At 40.0% G+C, this 23,090-nt stretch overlaps 1 protein-coding gene across 5 annotated transcripts in view; it reads left to right on the top strand.

The window, feature by feature from the left end:
* Positions 1 to 23,090, top strand: part of cadm2a (cell adhesion molecule 2a) — a 221,229-nt gene that overhangs the window by 190,810 nt on the left and 7,329 nt on the right. For 4 of the 5 annotated variants that reach the window (XM_004550019.4, XM_076889180.1, XM_076889179.1 and 1 more), the window contains 4 exons: positions 3,301 to 3,462; positions 5,120 to 5,210; positions 5,327 to 5,505; positions 8,297 to 8,410. In XM_004550019.4, the coding sequence (XP_004550076.1) occupies positions 3,301 to 3,462; positions 5,120 to 5,210; positions 5,327 to 5,505; positions 8,297 to 8,410 (546 nt within the window). The remainder of the gene's footprint in view (positions 1 to 3,300; positions 3,463 to 5,119; positions 5,211 to 5,326; positions 5,506 to 8,296; positions 8,411 to 23,090) is intronic. The other variant, XM_076889181.1, reaches the window with a different exon arrangement.

The following is a 23,090-nucleotide window of genomic DNA, read 5'->3' as shown; positions in this document are numbered from 1 at the left end:
ATTCTGCTTCAATTCTACTGTAACTGAAACATGTATAAGTAGAAATAGAGGCTCCACTATTACAAGTCTGATTGTTCATCGCTGCCTTACTGATGAAGTTCAGGCTTTAAGATCACACTGGGTTCTTTGCCAGTTTTCTGTTAGCATGCTGTCCACACAGATGTTTGCAAAGTGCAGATTCTTTGCCCTGGATTCAGTTTGCACTTTACCAACATACTCTTGTCTTCCCGTGGCATAAAAATAAAAGAAATGTTTGTACATCCATTCCTCAAAAGGTACAGACCACTCCATGTTCCTCCTCTCTGCGCACAGACTGAAATCAGCTGACTGTAGCACAAGTGAACAAGAAGAAAAAGACGTTTGACTTTTTTTTTCTTCCTATCCACCCATCTTGCAGATATCTGAAGGACCTTTTTTAATTATGATGTGATTATTGAACTTACTACAAATTACCAAAAAATCAAAAAGAGCAAAAACAGATATAGCATGTTTGAATTTTTAAAAGGGCATTTCTTTAGAAGGAACCTTCTAGTGTTGCAGAAAGGAGGAGAAAGACAGGTTGGACTCGTGTGTTGACAAAGAGGCAGGGAGTATCAGTTCATTAGGAGCTGCCATAAGTAATGGAAATGGAAAGAAAATGTTTGCACTCCTAAAATAAACTATTGATACTACAAGTTAGATGTAATTTATTTTAGCCGTCATTTTTTTCCCTCTGTCATCTCCTGTATCTTCTTTGTGAAATGCAGCCATTTTCTCTCTCCCCCGTTGTTCGCATAGATGTTGCTAACACTGCAGACCTGTCAGTCATTCATCTCTAGGGGAGGCGGGCTCATTGCCTCAGTTGGGGGAAGTGGCTGAGCAGAATAGTTGATTGGCAGAATTGAGAGAGAGAGGAGACAGTAGGGTGGAGAGGCTTGGAAAGTGGAGCAGATGAGCACAGAGGAAAGAAAGATGTGGAGCGTAAACAGTCTCTTTAGGAGGTACAAACAAAGGCGGTCAGCATGAGAGGTACGGTACATACAATACACTTATGATATATATAAAAACTGAAAAAGAAGGACATATTTTTTGACAAAGCAGGGCAACATCTCAATGCAGAGATAAGCCTGGAGTGTTGAATACATTATAGGAGGGAATTCTTTTCTTGTTTGAAAAGAAACTCTGAGTAGGATGTAGCGACTTGATATGATTTTTAAAAACTGGCCGCTGGCATAATGTAAACAGACCAAACACCTTTTGTTGACGACTGGCTGTAGAGATTTTACTGAGAAAAAGAAGGTTTTAAAATAACTCCTTGGAGGTGGATATGTTTAGATAATTATCATCAAGTAAGACAGCCAGTAAGTAAAAAAAACAAAAAAAACAACAACCTAGTGGCGTTGAATTGTGAAAGGCTGTTGAGTTAAGTGGGAGATATGTGGTCTGAAAGAGGATGCTAATTTGTATTGCATAATGCATATATAACAGCTCCCAAGTTTTTAGGAACACGTATACCTTATTTTCCAGTGGCAGCACAAACATTCTGAGAAAATGTTTGTGACTAATGTCATCATCTGCTCTCAGTTCTGGTGTCTAATTTCTCTAAACACTAGCTATTTCCTGATATATTCTGGTTTTAGGTGAGATCCCTTTAAGAGGGTGCTAAAGTTTCAGCGCAGTAGTAATTTTCTTAAACTTTAGGTTTCTAGAAAAGGTAACAAAAACATTAGGAGGAAGAAGAATTAGAAGCATTAGAAGTTACTACTTCTGTGATGTAACTGTGGTCATGTAGAGTTCACAGAGAACCACTGATCTACTAGGTCAGGGTACTCAAGGACAGCTTGACAGAGAAAGGGAAAGTCTGTGGTTCAGAAGTCTCATTTTCCACTTTGAAGGACATCTCTGCCTTTGAGGTACTTTGCTTTTAGAGAGGAAGGTTTATCACTAACTGATAGCATTTCAAGGGCTCTGATATGGCAGTCATAAACTTGAGGGCAGGTTATAACCTGTGAATCAAACACATTTAGTTTATCAAAAGACTACAGTGTCAGAGAAGAAATGATGGAATGTGGAATATTCCAAATTTAAGCTGGTTGTAGGATTTTTCCACTATCTTTGCGGTGTCTGGGATATTGGTGGTCACAGGGAGATGCAACAACTGATTGCTTAGGATAGCAGGTGTTGCTGGGATATCTCTGAGAACAAATTGTACTGATAAAGAGAACTGTGCATAATGACACTTTGCTAACAGGCTAATTTAATTACTGCCAATTACTGTCTGGTTTCCACTGGTAATGTTTTTTGAAGTAGTTGTCAGGCAGATGAATCAGACCAAAAGGTCGGATAGATATGAAGTGCATGAAAGTGTTGATTTGTACAAGCTGAGTGGGAGCACATGCAGAGATGACAGGTGAGGCCACACGTAATCAGAAATGTTAACAGTGTAAATATATGCATTCAAAGAGCCACAACTTAAAGTTGAGGCAGCTGCGTTTCATTTTAACACTGCCTGCAGCAAAATCCAGGTTGAATTCGTACTGAGGTAGCCTAGATATGCAACAAAGTGAACTTACAGTACAATAACAGTAAAAGAGCTACAATAGGGTAGCTTCAAATCTATTGTAATCTTTTGCAGCATGTAACTGGAGAATAGTAAGATGATTGTAACATTACTAGAGCATGTTGTAGCTTTAAATACAAGCAGCTCTTATAATACATTTCTTAGTGCTTAGTAAGAGCTCTGTTTGCATATTTTGTATATTGGATTGATTGGCTGTTAGCATTAGCCATATTCTTGGCTAATGCTAACTCAATATTCAGTCACCAGCAAATGCAGTAATGCAAATTTGGATAATTTGATATGTAAATATGTATTCTATTCTATAAATTAATAAAGAGAACACTTGAAATTGTTGCCGTTTGTTGTAGAAGAGAGTTTTTTTTTTCCTTAAAACAAAGGATTTTTTTTAACCTATATTGCAAAACTAAGACAATCACAACAATGTGACGGGTCAGTGCAATGTTGATCCTGTACATTGGTTGAGTTTAAAAAACAAGTTAATCACCCTATTCATATGGAAAAATGATCCTTGCTCTTAAACTAGTGAAATGTGACCCGTTTCAGGTATACCTGTAATGAAAATCACTATGAAGGTACATTAAAATTTTAGGCACTAATTGTTTTGCATGATAGGCATGTGTTCTGTATGAATCGAAGACTAGGGTGGAATCTGCCAGTGGTTGTAACACATTGGTTCGTAGCTATCTCACCTTATAAGATAAATGTGCTGCAACCGTGACAGAATGCAATTCTCTCCCAAGGTGCCAAAGAGGTGAATGCAAGTGGGAAGACATTTACAGTACGGAGCTCTCTACAGCTGCAAGTGGACAGAAATGATGATGGAGTGGCCTACACCTGCAGAGTGGACCACGTGGCACTCACACAAGCACCACAGCAGGCCACTGAAGTACTGGAGGTCCACTGTGAGTGTAGACGCAAAGTACAGCACTCAAACACATATATGAAGTGTACACATGAGCATAATGGATAACAGAAAATTCAAACCAATAAAAGGCAGTAACTACTGTAAATAGCCATGGTAATGGGAGCTTTTATGGCTGTTGAACCCAGTTAGAGAACATTTCAACTAATGAGGCCTCCATCATTGTATGTAAATGCACTATTTCAGAGCTGATTTTCTGTGATCTTGCATTTATAATTTTACATTTAGGCACTAGTATTTTATTCAGTCAGTATCCCTTGGTCTGGGCAAAAATGTACTGTCCAATTGTCCAAATATATTTATAATATTTATATCACCCCCTGGGATTGTATGTGTGTGTGATCCAAATGCTGTGTTTTGAGGGTTCTGTTCACTATCCACTACCTTGGATGTTGTTCCTGGAATCTGCTGGAGCTACTTTTCTAGTTTCGGGGTTATAGCTCCCATTGCTCCTATTATCACTGGGACTACTTTGGACTTTACCTTTCAGATCCTTCAGCTCCTGATACTTCTCTGTTTTTACATGCTACTTCTTCTTGATCTTGTTGTCTGCCACATCTATCAGAACTTCAGTCTTCTTCTGCTTGTCAGCCACAACTATCACCTGGTTTGTTGGCCAGCAGCTTGTATTTAGTATTTATTTATTTATTTATTGTCATTGTCAAGAACAATGAAATTGCGTTTGGGGCTTCCATACAACCCAAAAAAAAGAAGAAAATAATAAATACCCCTTAAAACCCAAGTGTACATATTTAACCCAGTGTGACTCCAATGCAATAAGACAATCCTTAGCAATAATGTTCGTAGAAATTCAGACAAAGACCTGAGAAACATGACAAAATACAACAATGCAACCCATTCAATATTATTGTACTGTGAGATATGATATCAGATATGATAGTTATCTATTTAAGAAAGAGGGGGGGGGGGGGGGGGGCAGGAGGGGGAAGAGAATAAAGATATGATGCACCAATGCAGACCAGTTCATTGCTATTAAGAAGTTGGATATGGTTATTGTCCGTGAGAGGGGGGCAGAGAGTTCAGGAGCCTCACAGCCTGTGGATACAGGCTGTTGGCCAGTCTGGATGTTCTGGCCTGTTGTCTGTCTGGAAGTAGAAGAACCACAGGAATTTACCCCCTTTGTTCTACTCTGACATTGGGACTTGGGGACTTTTAGTCCATATGCAGCACAGATGTTCTTTGTGGTTGTTCCTTGGTTGTTGTTGGATCTTCCAACAAGCTGTTGCCAGCTTGGATCTTACACCCTGTACTATGTGTTGGATAGTCTCCAGGGGCCCTTTGCAAAGTCAGCAACTTGTGTCCTGTGGTAGACTCCTGTTATATGGATCTAGTGCTTAAGGCCTGCTTTTGTGCTGCCGCTACACCGTCCTTTACACTGTCCTTTTCTATCAACCAGTAGGGTTTCCTGATGTCAGCCAGTTACACATGTGGGGGCTTGGTTGTCTAGGATAATTCCTCTTCCTGTTCCTCATCACCATCCACCTGCCTGAGGCATGCTTAGAGAAGCTCATCTCAGGGGAATATATATATATGTATCCCATTTATGTCAAGAAAATGTGAAAACAATGTTTTATATTTTCTTCCCTCAATTTCAGCCGTCTCTCTGTTTGTCTTAGATGCTCCTCGTGTGGAGATCACCCATTCCCTTGAAGTCCCTCAGGAGGGTCAGTACTTGAAGTTGGAGTGTGTCTCCAAAGGAAACCCTTCGTAAGTCTCTAAAAAATTTCATTAATTGATTGACATCATGCTTTCATATAGTGTTTTATAGATTAGACCTAGATGCAGCATGCTTTCTTTCTCTTACATATTCTCTTACCTTTTAGGCCAGATCCTGTGATGTGGACAAAGGATGGAAGTGAACTTCCTGACCTGGACAGGATGATTGTAGAAGGAAGAGAGCTTACCTTTACGTCTCTTAACAAGACAGACAATGGGACCTACCGCTGTGAAGCTAGCAACCACCTAGGGACCAGCAGTGCTCAATATGTACTCTACGTCTATGGTGAGTTCAGGGGAAGCACTGAAATATGGATAATTGCATTTCATGACACAATATAAAAAAGTAAGTCAGTCAGTTACTAATATGACACCACTGGGGAAAAAAAGCTTCAAGAGGAAAACTTGGTTTCCAACAAAGCTATGTAAAAATTGTGAAAAGTATGAACCTCATAGGCATGAGTACAAAACACCATTCAAAAAATACAGGATTATAATACCTCCTGATCTGCATACTGTATCAATGCTAATAGTGATTAGTGGTACCATCCCTCACAGGGAGAATAAGGGCCCCAGGTGACACAAATGCCACCAACGCCTTTCCTTAAATAAACCTGTGTCCCAGATACACACGCACACACACACACAACACACTAGGAGGGAAATGTGTGAGAGAGGCAAAATTTAGTGCTGCGTTGTCAGGAATATCACCAGGAAGGATAAGTAATTCCTAGTAACGCCAGAGGAGGTGGAGGATAAAGGGACTCAGTGTCAGGGAAAACAGATAGTTCTTCCTCTCTTCCGCTTCTTCACTGCCATTTGTCTCTTGGCATTAAGTAATAATGCTTTAAAAAATAGCAAAGCAGTAAAACATCTCTTTTCACTGTGTTATAGAAACAGTGCGTGATCATTAAAAAACAGGTCATTCTGACGTTAAGAAGTGGAGATGAAGAAAAACATAGCATTAATAATATTACATGAGCTCTTTTATTTAAAAACAGAAAGTAATGAAAAATCTAATTACAAACTTTTGAGTATAAAACCGAGCTACCCGAGTAACACAGGTTACTATGAATAGGTCATAAAGGGCTGTGGAAACCTCAAGAGTGATGAATGACAGAACAAAATGAAATACTCGTTCATGCAATTAGATTTATTTAATGAGAGTGCGATGAACGTATAAGCCATTCAGCCTTTCTCTAAGTAAATGCTGTAAATTTTGAAATATAACGCAAGTCCACGCAAGCAGATGTTCGGGGATGTAAAAGGCAATACAAAATATGCTTATTTTATGCAGAATGCCATGTGACAAAATCAAGGTAAGGATTAGGTATAGAAACCTTACATCTTTCTAATTACTCATATCACTGACATTTAAACTTAGTACGCACACGCAGTATCTGCTGAGACAAGGTTACTGCAAAGATGCAAATGAGTTTCATTTGCTATATATATTCTGTCTGTCAGATTTTTGCAGATAATTGCTGATGCTTTTAAAATACCGTTGGTGTAGAGTATATCGCTCAGGTATTTAGTTAAAGATCCCTTCTTTGAGTTCAAAGCCACAAAATAGGATGAGTGAAGACTGATTATGTATACCATCAAAAATGTATGATACCTTTCAGCTTCAAATTCAAATCCTGTCCATAGGTTTTATTAAAGGAGGCGATTCTGAAACAGTGCTGTTAGAGACCTTTAGATTTTTTTTAACCTCTTTCATTCCATCAAACATTTCTTTTACTAGTTGATTAATTGTTTGAGCTGTAAAATTATCAGGAAATCCCTTTCACTGTTTGCTAAAAGCACCAGGAGATGTCTTTACATTTTTGTCTTTGTTTAAACTCCAAAAGTGCTGAATTCTTGAAAATTCTATGATTAATTAAGCAATTAGCTGTGGCTCTTATTTAATTAGTGGATTGCTCACACTTGTCATGGCGCGCCACCGCACCTAACAATTTCTTCTGAAGCTGCAGCAAGAATAACCAATGCATGTAATGACAGTGATGTTATTAAACTGACAAATTCTCTGCCAGAAAAAAGACAATTGGGTGCGGGAGGGTCAAAAAGTCCTATTCAGATTCATTACTTGTTCTCTTGAAATGGCACCCAGTCTGTTCCTATCCTTCATTAGTGATTATCACACCTTTTAGCCTTTCACAATTGCCTCCATAATTCTTGGAAAATACCTTTTTAATGGTTCTCGAACAAGGGGACATTTTCTCTCTTCCCTCTTTCCCGAAGACATGCAGTTAGCTGCTTAGTGAGTCACGCTAAGGCTGAAATGTCACCAAGACACAGAGGACAGTTGGCCCAGAGAAAGACTACGAGAGCCAATTAAAAGCTTCTGGATCACCATAAAATGCAGAGTGACATAAACATAAAAGCCAAGGTGGTAATGTAACCTCATTAACTTTGTCACCCAATGTTTCGCTCTCACTTTTTTCTGTAGCTTTAACATGTGACAGTGAGAAACGGTCAGTTTTACTATTATCCTGTAGCGAGAAGCCAAAATTCAACACGGAAATGAGAGCTTAACCGATTTTTTTTTTTAATCCATTTGTCAGATTACGTTTTCAAATCATCAGCTGTCTTCCCTCTCACATGTTGAAAGGTTGCTAGTGCAGGGTCCATCTCCAGAGACAGTCGCCAGCATTAGCAGATTTAAGGTTAATTCTGCTCTTTTGCTAAACAAATTGCCTTCACAATTCAAAGACAGAATACTTGAAATCAGAGTTGACGGACAAAATGTAGAAGATTGGGACTCTTAACATCGCTGATCATTTCAGAATCAGTGAGAAAGCCTTACTGGCCCACTAAAACAGGAACAGTAATGAACTCAACTCATGTATGTTGTTAAGGGCATCACATTTCCTTATACTGGAAAAGGCATGCTTTCTTGTGCTGTGATCTTATGTTATATGCTTGGAATTGTGTCATAATTTTCCCTTTGTGTTTCCCATCACTGTATATAGTTTTTTTTTCTTTGTGTTCTTTTAACGTATCTAACTTTCCCCATGTGAATTCATTTTGCTGTTGTTGTATTTTGTGTATATGTGTTTATCTGTGCCCTCCACCAGACGCCCCCACCACCCTGCCTCCACCCACCACTCCCCCCCTACATCCCATCACTCCAGATCCTACCGCACTATTAGGCTCCCACGCCTCAGACCCCACAGTCACTGGCAACAGAGGTACAGTACCACCCCACGCATCTCCACAGCATGCTACAGCATAGTCTAACTTCCCTCTCACTTCCATATCTCCTCTGTTACTTCTTTGCTACTTCTCTACCTCAGGCATTCATATTCTTATTTCTTGTGGACATAAAACATGTGAAGACACTTATCGGTCATCCTACCCAATTATTGCCTTTAATTTTTGCTACTTAAACTATTTTCTCAGCTGAAGGACTGTAAACATTTTCTTTTTTATGAGCAATGATATATTTTTTTACACTGGGACAGACTTTTCTGAGTTTCAGAGAAACTCCAGGTGTTCAAATACTCTGTGTGCTGTCCCCTTGGAATTGCAAAGACTCCAGCACTTCTGTGCCCTGAAACCTCAAAGAAGCAAATGTCATGTCCAACTGAAAATGTCTGGCCACTGGAGATATCTCATCATGCCTTCTAATGCTGTGTTAACTCTTAGAGAATCCTAACTTGACATAGTCCCTTTGCCACTAAGGCTGCATATTTGGTGTTTTTAAAGTGGTCCCTGTACAGAACTAAGGCTTTTTTATTGTTCATCTTATGCCCTTAAACATAGATAAGACAGAGCTAATTTCATCATGCTTGTAAGCAGGCAAGCTCCAGTAAGCATATAGCAAGCTTCATTAAACTTTGTGCGTCCAATCATGCATGAACATAGGCGGGCTTAATGCTGCATTTGATAGCAACTGGGAACTAAGAATTTCCTGACTCTATTGAAAACAAACAATACTTTTACACTTAGTAAATCGGATACTGTTTCTGAACACTGACTCTGCATTTTCCACACATAAAATCTTTCTCATATTGCTTTTAATGGAGTAAAACTGTGACTTTTGCTTCTTTTTGGCTTTTGTGTTACTTTAGATGAGTAAACTACACTACATTCATGACCTTTTTTGTTTTCTGTAGAGGAAAAGGAAACAAAGAAAAGGTTGGGGTAGCCATGTTTTGTTTTTGCCAGTTTGTGCACTAACTTGGCAGAGGTTGAAAATGTTTTCATTTTGGCGTCCGTATTCTCACATACGAGGTAGATCAAATGCAGCATAAGGCCATGCTTCCCTTATCCCTGTGTACAACGGGGGACGGCAGCATCCTGTTCCAGCTCTAATGCGGCTGCCAGAGCCGATCGCTCCCACTCAAGACAATGCTTGCGATTCCACCAGACATGCTGCAGCCCGTTTCAGCAGCGTCTCAGAAGCAGATTACAGCTACTGATGACACAAGGCCCTGCAGCAAAGGGCTGGCATAACAATCTCCTCCTGCTAGCTTTTGGCTGAGTTTTCCACAGAAGTTTTCACTTTGCTCTCTGCCTTTCAAAAACAAGGGCAGCAGCAACCAGCCAAGGTTGCAAGCCACATGAATTATAATGCACTGAGTGGTGAGTCCCAGGTTCAATTCCAGCTTGACATTTGCAGCTCGTCGATCTCACGAGTAACATGATGTGATAATTAACAAAGTTAGTTGATTTTGACAGACTTAATTACCACTCGCGGCATCATAGGCTGCTGTTGCCACTCCTCAGTATACGATGCATACTCTTGCTTCAAAAGGAGTCAGTCCCACTTGAGGTCCTCTAGCACGTCCAGCTGAACTTGTTCAAAGAAGCCAGTTGAGTTTTTTTTCTTGTTATTTATTTTTTTTAGTTCTTTGGTTGTTTTCTGACCAAGAGCCCTACTGTATTTTTTATGTTTTTCCTTTTATTTTAGGAACAAAGTCTATTTGCATTGGCTAATTACACTGTGCTTTTCCTGAGGCCATACAGATCTAAGCAATACAAAAGAAAAGAAAGGCAAGAGAAAAGGAAAGAAAACAGAAAGAAGAGGAAAAAATAAAACCAAGGATCGGTGTGTAGCAGCTAATTGTAGTGTATTTTATACGACAGTTCTTCCTCTCGTCCATGAAATCTGATCTAAATTGTTTAATAAACTCTGTCCGTACTTTCCAGTAATCATCAAACATGTCCACCCTGAGTCTCAAATGAAATGTCAGTTTTTCCATTACAAAAATATCATGTATCACATTAAATCAGTCTTCTCCGTTGAGGCGCTCAGCCCTATACAACAGGGAGGTGACCCTCAGGCGGACACAGAAAATGCTGAAAGGAATCGCATATCCCACCTGTCTAGGGAAAGCATCAGGATCCTTCAGGAGGACACGGCTATGGAAAAGGATGTTTCGGCACCCCTGCGACACATAACTGGCAGTAAACAGATGCAGTAGATGAAAAGGATATGGCGAGCCTCTGGGCGGGTGTAGTTGCTTTAACCTATTTGCCAGGGCACAGATGCTGACATGGCACCACATCTGCTACAGTAGATTGATATGTCCACGTTTTTGAGTGACACGTCAATTTAAAGCTAATGTGCTGTGATGGCCCGTATGCAGAAGAACTTGCTCACTCATATATCATCTTCATCATGGTTTCCAAAGCTGTTATCAGTGTGTGACATGTTTTCCTGAAGTGATTGTGTAAACAATCCATCATAGTGTGATATCGGTAATAGCACATAAAAGAAATTTTGTTAACATATTTATAACGCTGTATATTTTCTCACAAAGCAACATATTTAACACTGTGTATTTTCTCACAAAACGTTGCACAAAATATGAGCTTTCAGTTCAGCAGCAATTAAATATACTTACATGATCTATGCATTCATACATTTTCTGACACTTATCGAGGTCTGAGTCACTGGGGCAGCAGCCTAAGCAGGAGTCTCCCCCTCGCCAGACAACAGCCACTCTTCTGGTGGAAAAGGGAGGCCTTCCCAAGCTAGTCAAGAGATATATTGATTCGAGGGTTACTGGGTCTCCCGCTAGTTGGAAGTATCCAAAACACCTCGCTTAGGAGGTGTCCAGAAGGAATTTGAGTCAGATAATTTAACTACCTTAGCTGGCTCATTATGATGTGGAGGAGTAGCGGCTCTACTCTGAGACCCTTGCTATCTCTAAGACTGAGCCCAGCCAGCCTCTAGAGGAAGCTCATTTCCACCACTTGTATGCCACAGCTCGTAGCCATAGCTGAAGGTGGGAATGTAGGTCGACCAGTAAAGCAGCAGCTTTGCTTTCACACTCAGCTCTCTCTTCACTGTGACAGACTGGAGCATCATCCACATTACTGCAGCTGCTGAACTCACGAACCCCAGAATTCTTGAACTCCTTAATCGGGGAAGCAACTCTGTCCTTACCTTACCCTTTTCCAACTGAGAACCAGTATTTCAGACTTGAAATGTTAAATCTCATCCCATCCGTGTTAGGTGGTTGGGATGAAAGCATCTCATTGGCTGAAATCACCCTAATGACAAGCTGGATGAAGCCAACACACAAGATTCCTAGACCGCCAAACCCTGCACCCTCTGCTCCTTAGGTGTGCAAAAAATTATTGCCCATTACTTCAAATAAACGGTGAAATATAAGAGAAGAGAGTCACTGATCCTTTACATGCAGTTCACCCAAGCAGCTTTATTCATTTCCATTTATGTGTGTATGTTTTTTTTTCATCATCATCTAAGCAAGATATCTTCTGTCTTGTCTGTGCTCTTTTGCTCCCTCTCTTCATTCCTCTCAACATCATGGTCTCCATCTCAAAATAATTTCCTCTCATCACTGCTGCTTTCTGTAAATGACCGTCTTTAAAGTCCTTTGGGAGGCTTGACTCCCCTTCTACCTTTCCTCCGCTTTAGTCCCTCTCTAAGCTTTTGTTCAGTTATTCCTCTCCTTTCCGCTTCATCTCTTCTGCCCCCTTACATCTCTCTGAAGGCCCTGTTAGATAACAGTCTTCCACACATTGTTGGATGTTCTTCATCAGTGTGCCACAGTTCTTCTCTGATGTCTGTTTGTGTAGTTCAGAGACACAAGAGGAGCTGAGCCTCTCAGTATATCTACAGGGAATCTAAATATCAGACTCCTTCACTGCGTTCCTAGTCACAGGATACTTCACTATCTGTTTTCATCTGTCTACTTGATTTATTACCAGGTTTTTTATGGCCCTGGATGAAAGCAAACAACTGTGGAGCTTTACCAGCCCCATGACGTTTTGTATTTTTGCATAATGAAGTTGTCTTCCTCCACAGGCATGCTGTAGGTTCAGCACTATAGGCTGTATGCGTTCTCAGGTTTCCCTTTGTCGTTTCGGTGATCTTTCCTTCTGCTCTTTTATCAGCGTATGGGGTTTTGGGGTTTTTTTTGAAAGCGCACGGCTATCCCTTTATGCATTTATCTGGATACCAGCATTAGGGTTGTGGTTTCTTTGATTGGCTGTAGATGATTACTCTATGTAAGCCCTCACTTCTGCAAATTGCAGTCAATAAATTGGGTGGACAGTTATGCTGTTGGTACCTTTTGGAGCATTTCCATGGATATGGCTTGCTGTGTGGTACAGCTGTTCAAGACGTTTGTGCTTCAGATTTCACGAGTGAAATATTAATATTTTATCTACCTATTGGTGTGCAACTATACAGTAAAAGGAGTCCGCTTGTCAACTGAGCTTTCTAGTGTTAAGTGAAAAACTGGCTCTCCAATCTCTTATCCAAATGTTGACACTAAAACCAATGGGTGATGTCACAGTGGCTATGTCCATCTTTTGTATACAGTAAATGAAAAATGCTGTCTTAACTCGTGTTGCACAGCAACTTTAAACTGGCTGCAGATATGAATATCTTTCCTTTCAGTTGTTAAAGGATTTCATATACCGTATTCACAAAAATGTGTTCCCATAATGAAAAATGTTATTGTCTAGTAGGATTTCACAGTAATGGCTTTTTTATGTGTTACTTTGCTGACACAGTCTCTCCGAGTTTTAGTGGCCAATATAATCATATACCGAGACATTTATTTATCCTTGTACGAATATTAGACAATAAATATTTTATCGTACACTTACCGAAGCTAATAGGAAATTTAGATTTGATAAAACCCATGCCTTTACTTGTCTTGTTGACCTTTAGAGCGCTAGTAGTGCACAAAAATCCAAGAGATCCCTCTGGTTTTCATTTGTATTGTATAATGCCAGAACTGATGCATTACTGCAGTCTCTAATTCTCTTTATTAATGATGTGCTGGCAGGTATGCCCAACACTCACACTGCTTCAGTAGCCCAGTCAGTCTTAATGGCTATAATAACTCTTTCAGTAAGTATCAGAGGTCTATGTAATGTCATCAGACCTTCACATTATGAATACACACACGCACTGACGCACAACACACGCACACATGCGCGCACATCTACACGTTCTCTCTCTTGAGTTCTCTAAAATATGCCAAATGCTTTTTGTGGCTTGCAAATTAGCACTGACCTTGTGATGCTAAAAGGTGAATCATGCACAAGGGTTTCTTTGGTGTTTAAAATATTTACTATTCACTTCTCATAATAAGCATTCGTGTGGCCAACCCCAGCCCCTGTAGCCTGGTGTTGCTGCAGAAAAAGGCCCCACTGCTGGGAAGACAGCAATTATTCATGCCTAGTGTCTTCTCCTGTGGAGAAGAGAGAAAAACTAAAATACCCCTATACCTGATTGTAGAGTAAAGGTCTTGTTGCCCACGAGGATAAGAAGATAAAAGTCAAGGAATGCAACAAGAACCTTGGGACTATTAATCAAAGTGTAGTTGTCTTAATTGATACAAGAGGGATGGTTAGCATTTTTACTGACAGTGGAGGTTATCATGATACTCTGTACCTTTTTCCCTTTTTTGTGGCCGGTGCTCCAAAGCCAAATCATTATTCTTCTCCTCTTTAAACTGAAACCAGTACCTGCAAACTTAAGGAGAATTCAAGAGCAGAGACAAGTTCAAAGATCAGGAATAGCCTCTGAGCTTTCTCCCTTCTTAAGTGTGCACTGGCCAAAATGCTGCATGCAAATAGTAAGGCAAGGTTGTTGGCTTGAGATGCAGATTGCTGAATTGGGCATAACAGATTCAGAATAAGTCAAAGTCTGCAGGCCTATTTTTACCAACTTCTGTTTGCAGTTACTCTTTTTTCCCAACTTACTGTCCTTGAAGAAGAATTAAAGGAGAGCAATTAGGTCTTTACTTTTTCGCATTTAATGTGAAAAATGTTATTACTGGGAACATTACTTTCCTTTAAAAAGTTATTTTGATGAAATGTGGCCAGAAACATATTAATCTAAACACTCACCAGCCATTTGCTTATGTACATCTTTTCAACTGCTTATTAATGCAAATATCCAATCAGTCAATCACACGGCAGCGACTCAAAGTTATAACTGAGAGTTTTGATTTTTATTGCAACATTCAGATGGAAGTCAGAATTTGGCAGAGAACAGACGAAAACATGGCTCCATCCTGCCCTGTATCAATGATTCAAGCTACTGGTGGTGTGATGGTGTCGGGAATATTTTCTTGGCAGACTTTGGGCCACTTGGTACCACTCAAGCATTATTTAAACACCACAGTCTGAGTATTATTGCTGACCATATCCATCCCTTTATGGCCATTGTGTACCCATCTTCTGATGGCTGCTTCCAGCAGGATATCACATGCCGTGTCACAAAGCTCAAATCATAACAAACTAGTTTCTTTAACATGACATTGAGTTCGCTGTACTCAAATGGGCTCCACAGTCACCAAATCTCAATCCAATAGAGCACCTTTGTGTGTGCATCCTACAAATCTGCAGCAAATGTTTGATGCTTTCCTGTCAATATGAACCAAAAGTGCTCAGAAATGTTTCCAAATGTTTGTTTGTTGTTGAATATGTGCCATTAAGAATTAAAGCAGTTCTGAAAACTAAAAGGGGGTCAAGCCGGCCATTAATGAAAGTTTGGGATGTCACTCCACATGGCTCTGAAACTGTACACTAAGCCACACTGCAGTTTCTAAATGTTATGATGCTAAACATGCTGAAAACTATATGTAACCACACAGTGAAACAACGAGCGGCTTTACCTCACCTGTAATTGCTGCCATTACTAACGTCTGTTTTTGCTTCCTGAGAAAGGAGAGGGAGAGACAGCTCTATCTGCTCCCCGCAGCTCAGACTCTGATGGCAGCTTTGAGGCAATCATCATTTACCTGAAAAACACACACACACTCACACAGGCCATTATCACACTACATGTAACATATGTAAACTTGCTTATGTTTACTGACAACCTGTCACCTGATTGTTGACTGTCATTTCATGTTCCTTCTGTGCTCTGGCATTGCAGTCACTCCAGATTGTGATTGCCTGCATAATTCACAAAATACCCATAGACAGTTTAAATATAGGCTGTATTCACATTCCAAAATAGGTTATTAAACATCATTAAGCCTATCTGTACATGTCAGAATGTAATATATCATAATATATAGACTATAACGTATAACATTCAAGCTATTTGTTTTAAATCTGCCTTAAATAAATCTAAATTATACATGATTTTGTAACCCAAAAAGTGAAAATAGGTGAGAAAACATGCATCAGAGAATACAGTAATTAACCTTACTAATGATCTCAAAACTAAAAACTAAATAATTGGGTGGTTAATTCAAGGTCTTTAATAATAAGCTTTGTGTATTTAGGGAGATTGTTCAAATTTCAAATCATTTCTTTTCATCGCTGTCACAAAGTGTTTTGAATTCAAAAGAGCTGATTGTACTCCACAGGTGACCATTTTCTGGCTATAACCACACATTCTATTCAAGCTTATTCAAGCTTATTCAGGCTAAGGACAAACCTTTTGTGAAAACTCAATAAGGGAAAATCCTTGGAGGGATTTGTAACTGTTTTATTCTATTGATATCGATCTTGCTTTTAAATGAAGGACACAGGTAAGGCAATGTGATGACCAGAAAACATATTTTCTGGAGGGCAAGTAGCCCGGACAGCTTTTTAGTCGCTGTGCTTAAACCAGAGAGGTACAGGCCGCTGCATCCCTGGGGTGGAATGGTTAAATATCGGACAACGGAGATCACCTTCACACCGCTCTTTGGACGATAAAGCTTAGGAGCACTGGAGAAATTAAAACATAATGCAAAGGTCTTTCCACTTATTGCCAGGAAAGCTTATTGATATCCTGTCACATTAACTCGCTTTGGGGAAGAATTATAGCAACAATTTGGAATAAAGTGTAGAACAGAAAAAGAGAAATCGTTAGATCCTGGGGCTACTGTTATGAATTACATGTAATAGCCCTTCTTTTCATTAACTCCCAATGGCAGAGGACACTTTTGGCAATCTTGAAGAAACACATACACACAGAGAAGGCAGTCCAATTTTCATTTATTGACACGAAGTGCTATTTGGTCCTTTTATAAATTTTTCCTTCCTTGTCTCCCACCCAACCCCCCAAGTTGGGCTTGTGGTGGCAGCTTACTTCATCCAGAATCGCTCATTTCTTTAAGCCATTATTTGTGCTGTTCCTGTGCTGCAGTTGGCTCACACAGCGCGGTTCTTTCAGCAGAATGTAGCAGTGTCGTTTGTGGTGGAAAATATTTGAAAAGCAGCAGCAACACAGGCAAGATTAAGTTACCACAAGTGTAACATTGATGCTATCTTTCTGCTTCTTCCTTTGGTGGATTTTATTGCTGTTTTGAAGAGGTTATGGATTTTGCAGAATGTAGAGCTGCTTTGATAGATGATTCTTGCATGAGACTTAATTAATTCTTATGATTAATTATCTTGCTTTGCTTATAACTCCATGCTGTTACCCTGCTGACCACAATTTCTTTTTATTCCGCGAGTAAAAAAAGAAAGAAAGAAAAGAAAACCACTGGGTTGAATATTCAAGATAGTGTCCACATGTGGGCTTTATTGAATGATTAGCTGAAGTAATTTGTTTTCAGAATCTAATTAATCCGCACGACCCAGCAAACAGTAATGTGCAAGGACACACACAAACACGGCAACACACACATCTTGGTAACATTACTCTTTTTTTTTAATTCTCTCATGGGCTTGGGTGCATGCATTCAAAGGTGGACACACAAGTGTCTTTCGGCCCTCTGCTACAGCCTCCAGGGACTCTTTCATCTTGGCAGTAGAGCCAGCATTAGATGCAGATTGGTGAATTTCCAGTCTCAGCCAAAAAGTTGGGCATAATTGACTCACTGAACAAGCAAAGTCTGCAGGCACTTTTCACCACTTTCTCCCCTTTACTTTCTGATGGTCGACACTCTAGCTTTTGTATCGGTGGCTTTAACATACCATCAGTGCAGAGGAATTAACACAAAGTAATTCATTTTTGTTTCACGTTAAATGTGAAGTGTTTTCAAATACTGTTGTAGAAAAGACTATTACTAGATACATTATTACCCTAAAAGACACAAAGAGGTTTGGAATTAGCCTGTTCGCCTGTGTGAATCTGATGGAATTCTGAATACTCTGGACTGACATCATTTGTCCATACATGCAGGTGTATTCCATTCTTGTGAAAATGAGAATGTTTAATTGACTGAGGATGTGATTATAGTTCGATCTCCAAAGGTCACTTTTGCAAGAATGAAAATGATGATGAAATGATCAAGTTTGGATAGACATGGATGATTTGTTTGTGGCAGCACACAGGAAGTTTTGTCATGAAGCTGTACCTCAACATGTAGCACCTTGCCATGGAAACAGCACACTTTTGCTATGCTTACCCAATGATGTTATGGTGTGACTTGTGACTTGTGTTACACATATAACACACGGGCATGAATCTATGGAAACATCCCTCAGAGACTTTGGTCTTTATTGGCATGATAGCATCACACAGTTGGCTGCACAGCCATGATGCATGTTTGCGATAATTAGAGATTTGTGACATGGCACATGATATCCTGCTGGGAGCAGCCATCAAAAGATGGGCACACTGTGGTCATTAAGGGTTGGACGTGGGGAATAATAATAGTCAGGTGGGCTGTGGCATTTAAATGATGCCCAGTTGATACTTAGAGGCCCAAAGTGTGCCAAGATAACATTCCCCACACCTTACACCACCATCAGAAGTCTGAACCATTCATACAAGGCAGAATGAATTTCTGACTTTAACATATGAGTGTTGCAGGAGAAAGTCCTCAGACCAGGCAACATTTTTCCAAATTCTATTGTCCAATTTTAGTGAGCTTGTGGGAATTGTGGTCTCAGTTTCCCTCTTCTTAGCATACAGGAGTGGCACTGGGTGTGATCTTCTTCTGTTGCAGCCCATTGTTTTCCAGGTTCAAAGGTATGGTCATATTTCGCGAACAGTGAACAGGTGCATCTAAAAGAATGGCTGGTGAGTGTGTAAACAGACGATGTGACAACAAGCTGCTGTATTTGCTGTCATTCCTAATGTCTGGGCTGCTACCTGTAAATAGAACCGTTTAGACTGAAAGAGCTGTATCTGAGTCCTGCAGAAAAAATCATGGTGGCTGTGAAACAATCAGCATTTGGCAAAAAATGTAGAAATAAAAAATTTAAAAAAAGAAAAGTGAACACTATAGCGTGTACTATACAGCCTGTCAAAATCAGGAAGGGTGATTCAAATGTCACAAATATAGGCTGACTTCAGCTACCCAGTATAATACAAAAATATAATAAATATATAAAAACTGAGGGATACAATGTATTGAAATTATTTAGTCTATTTATGGATCCACTGCAGCCTGTGCAATAGGATTCTGGCCTTTTTCTGAATGCTTACACTAATGGGCACTGACAGCTTTACTATGAATTTCTTTTCACTTGCACAAAACAGCCTCTTTGTGATCATAAAAATCTGTTTTGTTCACCATCTCTAATGTGGGAGTTCAAACTCACAGTATATTCTAAGTTGTTGTTTTGAGTTGCTTTTTTCTCATTTTATATCAAATGAAAGTAAAAGTTTAAAAGGTTTCCAGACAGGCGTGCCAAACAGTGTGCAGGCAAATATTAAAACACATTTTAATTACACTTACTAAATGGGTAATAAAAGGGGAACAGATGTGTGTGGTACATTATAAGCACTGGTGTTTTTGCACAGACTGTTTGGTTTTATGATGAAGGGACAGAGGTGGTCGCATATTTTTCTTGCAGCACCTCGAAGCAACAGGCATCATTAACCAAAAAAGTAGTCCCCAAGCCAATAAAACGTATAAGCTCCATACACATACTCTTTTAAACTTACTGGCATCCCATTCGGTAATCATTCCATTAATGTACAACAAGTTTCATATTTCCTGCTAAAATAGCATCCAATTTATTTATGTATTTGTTTATTTTTATGTTTCTCATGAATGGAGACATATGTTGAGTTTCAGTTGCAAAATTCTCTGTTCTGCCACAGCGAAAGATTCCCCGACCCGCACCACAGATACAAGGACACTGCAGCTCTATAAGCAGCCCGTGCTTAAGCTAGCTTCTGCTCTATTGATCTGAGCTGAAACCACTGCTTCACAGAGCTAAATCTAAAACTGAGAACGAAAAAAAGCATAACACAAAAGAAGAAAAGGTGCCTGTGGGGGATGAATTTTAATATTCACAAAATTACGACCGAGAGGGGAAGAGAGGGAGAAAGATGCGTGTATGTTAAAGCAGCAGAATGGAAAGGACATTTGAATAGCTTGCACTGTATGACGAATTAAAGGATTCTGTCAGTGCAGATGAAAGGCGGCCCGGTGGATGGTGTACAGCTATAACAATAATTTACACGTGGCAAACATTTCTCGTGATGTTCTTCAGACACTGACAGCACACGGCGTTTGAAAAGTGAGATAAGGACATGCAGTTGACATGCAGTGTGCTGCTCTAAGAAGCTTTCTTTGACACTTAAGCTGCACACGTTTCTTTTGCTTACGTGCTGTCTGTGGAGATAGCAGCCCCGCTGAACCAAACGCGAACTAGCTTAGTGTTAGATACATACTTGTCAGCTGTGAGTGTCAAAGGAGTCTCTTTAAGTCACAGTTGTAGATAAAGTGTTAAAATATCTGCTTTGGATTTACAGCACTTAGTTCTTAAGTACATCAATCCTTATATCACTTTTTAGACATCATGTCATTAGGTATGTATGCTTAATGCATACACGTTTTTATTTCCAGCCTTTACACAGTCTCTTGAAATGTGCACAGTATCTTTATTACATACCCTTCCACAGTAACCCCATATGGAGCCAGCAACAATGGAAGAGATCAGATGAGCAGTTACACTTTTGGCTCTCTGCGGCCATACAGTGGTTCACAGAAGACCTGAACCCTCTTTAATTTATTAAACAAGCCCAACTCGCAAGGCCAGGCGACAAGGAGGGTGTTATAAATATTAAAAGAAGAGTTTGCTCTGCCACACTCTCATATTAAATCACACAGAGAAGAATGTATCTGCCCTTATTAAAAGATAATGTGTTCTGGAGCCATAAAAATGTATAACCCACAACTCCTCTTCCCCCTTCTTTCCTCTTTTGTCTTGGTCCAAGTGAAATTTCAGCCTTTTTGTGTGCATCAATCTCTATTTTGTCCATTTTTACTTTGTCTCTTTGTACAGCCTTGTTGTATTTTTTTTTCTCCGTCGTTGAGTAACAGCGGACTAGACCAGAATACATAAGAGGAGAATAGATGATTTTTTTTCTTTTTTAACTCACTCACACAAAAGGCATCTACACATTGTAAATGTTGCAAGCTTTTGACGCTGCATGAATATCAAATTAATGGAGTGCTGGAAAATTTGGTCTTGAATGTCACACAGTCTTCCCTTTATCTTAAAAGGGGCTTGAAAAGTTGTGAAATTTTGAACATTAATAAAACAACCAAACAACTACAGTATGCAGATAAAATCAATGGCACCCTTAGCCCAGAATGAAGTCAGACTCCCTCTGCATTGTACCCTCAGCCCATTTGAGGTCCCAACTTTCAAACTATTGGCCCCTTACTGTGTCTGTAGGGAGAGTAGAACATTTTCACACATGTTCTGTACTTCTCTAAACATTACACATCAGGACCTCATGTGAGAATCCAGAATCAGCTGGATCTAACGTTAACCACCCACCTCCCTAGCACAAAGTCCGCGAAAGTCTGATTGAGCTCGTATGAGAAAAGAGCCGGTAATTACCCAGGTAATTCAGAGCAAGTGAGAATTACGTGTCCTGCAGCCTGCAGGCTCTACCCATCAAAATGAGGATTTCCTCCAGTGAGGATCTTCTGTCGAGAATTTCCTGCAGTATTCTTTTTTTTTCTTTTTTCTTTTTCTCTTTTTTAAAGAAGGACAACTTCAGACAAGGCCTCAGCTTGATTATCTCGACAGTGTATGGAATTCATGTGTAAGAACGGCTGAATAGGGTGACCACTCGCGGCACATTGTAAAATCTTTGAGAAATCCTCTGTATGCGTGGTGCAGTGAAAAACTCTTGCTTAGCAGAGTGGATTAGAGGCAAGAGGAGAGGAAGATAATGTTGGGCTCATGGTGGTCAGATTGATCCAGCAAAAGCAGGACCTTCTTATTTTTGTCAAAGCCTATCCACCAATGCAACATAACCAGCTACAGTTTGGTGAGAGACTAAGCTGTTTTTTTGTTGTTTATAATGTCTAGGATCTGGCTAGTATGCTTCTTTCTAATGCCACATCAACACACACACTGATTTTGATTTGTTTTATTTAAACCTCTTTTGTTCAGCCGCAGACGACGACTCGAATAATATCACTTGAACTCTGAGCAGCTCTATATGTAGCTAAAAAGGCATTCTGCAAGTTTTTTTTCACATATGCAATAATACTCCCTAAGCTATCGCCAATAAATCAATAAAAATGGAAGTGTTGGCATGGCCTTGGAGCTATGAGGGGGCAGCAGCACGATGTATGACTCGTGTTATGAAGATTGCATTAATGTTTCAAATGTTTGAACGTAGTCAGTAAGAACCAAATGGGTTATTCTTCTATTTCTGAAGCCACTGAAAGCGCTTTTTTTTTAGGATTTGAAATTTGCATTGTAATCTATACAACAATCAGACATCCAGTTGGCTTGTTTGTGGCTGTATAATAGCCAAACCAGAGCGGAAGCGGTCAGACGGTGATAGTGTATGATGTGTGTTTAAAAAAAAGAAGAAGAAAAAATACTCACAGTCCTGACAGGTGGAGGTGAGGAGACACAACCATGTGTGTAACTTAATGCCCTAGTCCTCGCCCTGCTGGGTCCTGCCAGGGGAACATTCCTCTACTCTTTGCTCCACTGACCAAGCAGAACTGCGGCGCAGTGAAACCACAAACGTCTGTGCATATGCGTGTGTGTGTGTGTCAATTTGAGTGCGTGTGTCCACTGGGAGGCAGTGAAGTCTGACAGCCTGGTCACTCGGACCATGGAGACTTATGGAGCGAGAGCAAGCCAGCTGTTCAATTTGGCCACATGGGCAGACAGAGAAAGAAAAGGAGAATACTGAAGAGAAACAGTGTCAATATACGACGTGTGTTGTATGGCTAAACCATCCTCCTATCACTGCCTGCCCTGCTCTGACATTGCTGTATTTTAGCTATCACGAGCCCACACACTGCACACAGACTGGGGCAGGGTTGCATGTGGCATTCCTCGGAGAGGATAATGAGATAAGTACTAATTTCTCAGGTGTCATAGACTGATATGAATAATACAGGCCATTCCGTTACCTATCTTCCCCACTGCTGTCACTGTCACCTTCTTTTTTTTAGATCCACCTACAACATGTCCGTATGCTGTCAGCGCATCGGTGTCGTGTCTTACCTTGAATAACCTGAAAACCAGACTTTGTGAAAAGAGGAAGTCAGT

This window comes from Maylandia zebra, linkage group LG10, assembly GCF_041146795.1.
Source record: "Maylandia zebra isolate NMK-2024a linkage group LG10, Mzebra_GT3a, whole genome shotgun sequence".
Taxonomy (NCBI): Eukaryota; Metazoa; Chordata; class Actinopteri; order Cichliformes; family Cichlidae; genus Maylandia; species Maylandia zebra.
The sequence above is the reverse complement of the archived record's forward strand: the minus strand, read 5'-3'. Positions and strand labels throughout refer to the sequence as shown.